The following is a 5,703-nucleotide window of genomic DNA, read 5'->3' as shown; positions in this document are numbered from 1 at the left end:
TTCTTTACTCCCCTTTCCTTCCTTTATCATTTTAGGAAACCACCACCCTCCAGGCAGAAGTGAATGATCAGAGGAAACAGCGGGAGAAAGAGAACGCTGTGCGTCTGGAGTTGGAGGACAAGATAATGACCTACATGCAGCAGAAGCTCACCCGTAACAAGGCTGCCGAGCACTCCCAACGGCTTATCAGCAAGATAGGCAAACTTAAGAATGAAAAGGTAAAGATGGGATTTAGAAATATACGAAAAATATTTAGAATGTTTCAGGCTGTGGGAAAACCTACTAAGAAAGTTGACATCATTCAGTCAGAGGGGACAGGTTGATAATGTTCTACACTAAAGTCAATTTCCATATATAGTACACATAAGTAATCATGTTGTCATGACGGTGATTTGATATATACAGTATATAACAGCCTTTATTTTGATGGCTCTCTTACAGTGAGGATTAAAACTATGCATATTCAAAATGTGGGCTACAGCTCACGCATAGTGACACAATGCCTTGTTTTAACCTTTGTGTATCCTTAAGTATATGTGAGACAATTGTAAACACCTGCTCATAACAGTGAACCAGTCATCCCATTCATGGCTAAACAAAAGCAGGTGGGGAATCTAAGAACATGCACATATAAACCCTGCCTAGAAGAGATGACTGCACAAATATAGACCTGAAAATACAACACACAGACATAAACAAAACATGATCTGCATTACATGTAAAACACATATAAATATAGAAAAATAAACCACATATATTTACAGAAAAGGACAGAAGTTAATATCATCATTCAGTCCTGGATAAGATGTAACCTGCAACTGATGCATCCAGAAAGTTTCTCTCTGGAGCCACAACTTCAGACAATGATTTATAGTTTCTAGACCTGTGCAGGAATTTAAGAACATGTGCATGTTCCCCACCTGCTGGTGTTTAGCCATGAATGGGATGATTGTTATGAGCGGGTGTTTACAAATTGTCTCACATCTACTTAAGGATAAACTGTGTATTGCAGGTTACACCCTGAAGAAGGCATTTTGCTGCTGTGTGCGGATATGCATAGTTTATACTCCTCATTGTGAGAGTCATCAGAATAAAGACTTTTTATTATTGTTCGGAAGAGTGCCTTTGATTTTTTCTTTTTTTGAGTTCCTTGTGTGCACGACATACTTTGGCTAATAAAGCTGATTAAGAGTTTGATTTCTCCGCTTTAGATCTCTCAGTTGCGGCAGTGGGAGAACGAGGTGGTGGCAGTGGGACTGCAGAGCAGTGAGATTGGCCAACATCTGGATAGCCTGGCCCTCCCCCAGGAAGCCCTAGATGTGAAAATCACAGAGTACGACAAGTTACTGACATCCAAACAGGCTACGATTTCTTCCTTTGTTACACTCATCGGGCAGAAGCAGGCCATCATCGTCAGCTACAACAGAAAGATCTCTCAAATCGCAGCCAGCACTGGGGTGAGAGATTCTGGGGAAGCAGTAGTCCCTGGCTGTCTATTATTTATGTGGATAAAGCACAAAGAAGATAAGCTATTTGAATTGTGAATATATACAATAGCAGACATGTTAGTACATTAGAAACTAGGTTTACAATCAGATGTATAGTAAAGTACATGTTGCCTTTGTGATTTTGTGCCCCTCCATCCCCAGCCTGAAGACCTGAGTCCTCTGCAAATCAAAATAGAGGCTTTGATAGCTCAGGATGAGGAGCTGGCAGCGAATATCCAGTGTGACCAGCAGCTTTGGATGAAGAGCCAGGGGACTCTAGTAGGACTGACTCAGGATATAGAGGCCAACAGCAAGAAAATGCTCAAACTAGAGACAGAGTACACTGGCATGCAGCAGAAGAAAATTAGATTAGAGAGTATGTAATATAGCAATAAAGAAGCACACACATGCATGGTCAGGTACAAAGATTAGTCAGATTTGTATTTAGCATTAGCATTATTAGTATATTTTCTATAGTAAAACCATTTTCACATATACAATGTGCACACTGGGCTTGAACAACGTTGATACCAACTTCAACCCCACCAGGTCAGATTAAAGCAGAGCACGGAGAGCAGGCAGAGCTGGAGAAGAACGAGACGATGCTGAGGGGGGATTTGCTAAAGCTCAACACACTGCTGAGCGAGAATAGACAGCTCAGCCAGACGCTGGAGCAGCAGAGTACACTGATGGAGACAGAGTTCCTTCACAGACATAAGGCATGGCAGGATCATTGAGTTCAGTTTTAATTTTGTTATATTCTGCCATTTTAATAGTAAATTATTATTATTAACTGTGATTAATGTGTTTAGGTGGCAGAGTGGGAGTATATTGACATGACAATGACACTTGAGAAGACCCAGGAGGAAACAGAAAGACTCCTCAACAGTCTGGTGGAGGCTGAGTCAGTCACATGTTTATTTTTTTGCTTCTCAGAATAAGTTAATATATCTACAGTATGCCTATATGTCAGTCAGCTCAAATAATTGTAAAAAATCAAGACTTTAAAATAACTTCTACATATCCATTGGAATGAAATCACTCAGCAATTAACAGCTGATATCAGTCTAGTTTTGTCATTTTTGTTTCTACATTAACAGCTCATTTATCTCACATACTGGTTGCTTTTTCGTGTGTGTGTGTGTGTGTGTGTGTGTGTGTGTTTATATGTTCTTCTGTTGTGTGCATGCGTTTGTGTGTGTGGCCTGCAGACGACAGATAATGCTGTGGGAGAAAAAGATCCAGCTTTTAAAAGAGACTCGTTCAGCTGTGGACTCAGATGTGGGCCAGGGAGAGATCCAGATGATGAAGGCTGAGATGCACCGTATGGAGGTAAACACAGTGAATGCAATATGATTATACAGAGAAGACAGTAAACAGTAATACTGAGTTGTCAACCAGCTGTTCGAATATGTACACTGAGGCAGTAAAAGATTAGGCTTTACTATCCTAAAATTGGTTTTTAGTTTCAACTGTTTCAGCATATCTTGTGAATACAAATGCAAAATTGTTGTTACAATATTTTCTTTATAAATTATATTTTGAAATTACATCATCTGTGCAAATAGCTGGTCCTCACTATTGCTATATTGTGCACTCTAACCTGTTTTTGCATTGCAAGCCATTTATATATTGACAGTGCAGTTGCAGAATTGCTGATGGTTATCACAACCAAAAAAGAAAAGCTCTAGGCTCTTGATCAGATGTTTGGCTCTGCCTTAAGGTTTGTCTGCTGGACTAAACCTGTACTATCCACTATACCACCTTTGTATTTTTTTCTTTCTTTTTTAAATTAATTTTCACTAACAGGGAGAGAGCACACACAAATCACATAGCTAATTTACTGACCTGCATTAAATGAAAATCAGTGTCCTTTTGTTAGGGTCGTGACAGAGTGAGGAAGAAAGATGCAGCAAGCACAGACTGCATCAAGGCCAATTTTATTACCTCAAACAGTAACACAGTTATGTAATTACTATTCAGGTTTTTAACTAAATATCATATTTTCTTCTGACCACATAGCACATATACCAGGGTCTACAAACCACTGGTCTCTATAATTCTTATCTATATTAGTTATTCCATTTTTAACAGCAGCATATATTTTAAATTATGGAATTCTGACTGCAGCTCTTTTCATTCTTTGGAGCTCTGTGTATTGTATGTTCATCTTTTTTAAGTTTCTTTTTTTAACTTCCTCACCATAGCCTACAAACATATCTTTGAGATAAAACAACATCTAAAACAATGGCATAGCATGTGTTTTGAGTACATCGGCTACTCTTTGTAGAATGAGCAAAAATAAATGGCTGGGTCTCTGAGATAAATTTATCATAGCCTGGGAATGTCAAATGTCAAAGTGTTTATTGTCATATGCACAGTATGGAAATGTGTTTTCCTGCACAATGAAATTCTTACTTTGTCGTCCACCCTGAATGCCAAACAACACAAGTGAAATATAGATAAACAGTAGCACAGACTCTAATGATTTGTGTGCTTTTGCTGATGTTCTATGTGCTTGTGTTAATGTGCACTCTCACTCAGTGTGGGTCTCTGTGCAGGTGGGGTTCAACCAGTTGATGAAGCAGCAAGAGCAGCTGCTGAGAGAGAGTGAAGCAACAGTGGCAAGGAGGGAGACTATTGTCCTTCGTAGGGAGGCCATGGTCCACACCTCCCACAAACAAACAACAAAAGGCGAGCTGAGCCGCTTCATACAGGGCCTGCAGCGCAAGATCCAGGACACACACAAGGTAGAAGGAGTGGAGTTTCCATGTCTGTGTATGTGCCTGAAGCATGTTGTTGCAGTTATCTTATTTACAGTATGCCTGTCTTCAGCATGTGACAGAATGTGAGCAGGTGATTAGGGAGATACAGGAGAGCCAGGTGAATCTGAACAACAGGCTTAAGCAAAAGAAGCAGCAGCTGATAGAACTGCATGGCACCAGCTATGCCCTTGACCCTGAGTTTGGAAATCTCCACGATACGAAAGACAGGGTAAGGAGCAAATACTGTACAGTGTACTGCATTACAACACATAAATACGCACTACCACGTAATATACAGCACTTTAATTCTGCTTTAAAATTGTTTGATTGTTTGTGTTACAAACTTACATTAGTTTGTACCTCCAGTGAAATTTGTTACAATACACCCTCTTCATTGTTTACATACTTAAGTAATAAATAGTAGCTGGTGTGTATCCATTCAGAACTGAAGTATGCACCCTCAGTCTTCTGCATGCAACTGTTAAATGAACTGAACTAAGGTGTGGTGACAGTGTTGATCAAAACATTTTTTTGTCAGGTACAGTAGATAAAGCTTACTCACTTGTGCATCACAGTTGCCACTCACGTAGGCTATTCTGAACTGTGAAGACCAGATAACTTCACATTGGTTCTCCAGGTTCTGTGATCAGTGTGAGTCAAAATACAAACCATGTATACTCACTGTGTACAGTATCTCTTCCTCCCTCTAGAATATAGCCCATTTGGTGGCCCTACAGGGCCAAAACAAGAAGCTGCAGGGCGTGCATGAGGGCAGCTATCAAACCTCATCCACCAGCGAGTCTGTGGAAGCTGCTCTACAAAGCCAGATGGAGCGTGTGCACGCTGCTATCGCCATCTTGCATCACGTGTGTGAGGAGTTCCCCCAGCACCAGGGTGCACTTTGCAGGCTGTCGCTAGCATTGGCAGTGCGCACACAGGCCCTGGATCAGGAGACATCCTCAGTGTGAGGGGATAATATAGGCAGACAGTGAGTACAGGAGGAATGCAAGCAAGTAAAAGTTTATTTATATAGCACCTTTCTAAACCAAGGTTACAAAGTGCTTCACAATAAAAGAAAACAAAATAAGCAATAAAGCAGAACAATAGAAACTCGCAACAATAAAACACCCAAATGCAAAGTTAGAGTAACATAAGACAACAAATCATAACACACAGCAAACACAGTAAGTACAAAACCGATCAAAAGCCCTACGTGGAACCAGTATCGAACTCTTGCTTAAATAAGTATGACTTGAAAAGAGAATAAAGGGCCATAAGATCAGTCTCAGGTTTGCCCAGCTACACCTTCCTCTCTTCTTCTTCCTCACACTAGCCTAGCCCTTGCACTGATTACACTATTCAACACACCTGCCCCGCTTCCCTGATTACTCACCAGCTGCACCTCATTAGTCTCCTCCATACTTATACACTGTTCACCAGTCACTCCCCTG

At 40.6% G+C, this 5,703-nt stretch overlaps 1 protein-coding gene across 2 annotated transcripts in view; it reads left to right on the top strand.

Moving 5' to 3' along the window:
- Positions 1–5,703, top strand: part of ccdc40 (coiled-coil domain 40 molecular ruler complex subunit) — a 16,648-nt gene that overhangs the window by 6,665 nt on the left and 4,280 nt on the right. The window contains exons 11-19 of one of the 2 annotated variants that reach the window (XM_020595995.1): positions 36–218; positions 1,212–1,457; positions 1,650–1,863; positions 2,037–2,206; positions 2,300–2,391; positions 2,699–2,819; positions 4,049–4,237; positions 4,323–4,481; positions 4,963–5,240. In XM_020595995.1, the coding sequence (XP_020451651.1) occupies positions 36–218; positions 1,212–1,457; positions 1,650–1,863; positions 2,037–2,206; positions 2,300–2,391; positions 2,699–2,819; positions 4,049–4,237; positions 4,323–4,481; positions 4,963–5,220 (1,632 nt within the window). In that variant the 3' untranslated portion in view covers positions 5,221–5,240. Of the gene's footprint in view, positions 1–35; positions 219–1,211; positions 1,458–1,649; positions 1,864–2,036; positions 2,207–2,299; positions 2,392–2,698; positions 2,820–4,048; positions 4,238–4,322; positions 4,482–4,943; positions 5,241–5,703 lie in introns of those variants that run through there. The other variant, XM_020595996.1, reaches the window with a different exon arrangement.

The sequence above is a fragment of the Monopterus albus genome, unplaced genomic scaffold, assembly GCF_001952655.1.
Source record: "Monopterus albus unplaced genomic scaffold, M_albus_1.0 scaffold29.1, whole genome shotgun sequence".
In the NCBI taxonomy this organism is placed as follows: Eukaryota; Metazoa; Chordata; class Actinopteri; order Synbranchiformes; family Synbranchidae; genus Monopterus; species Monopterus albus.
Note: the sequence above shows the minus strand (reverse complement) of the source record. Positions and strands in the feature narration are given on the sequence as shown.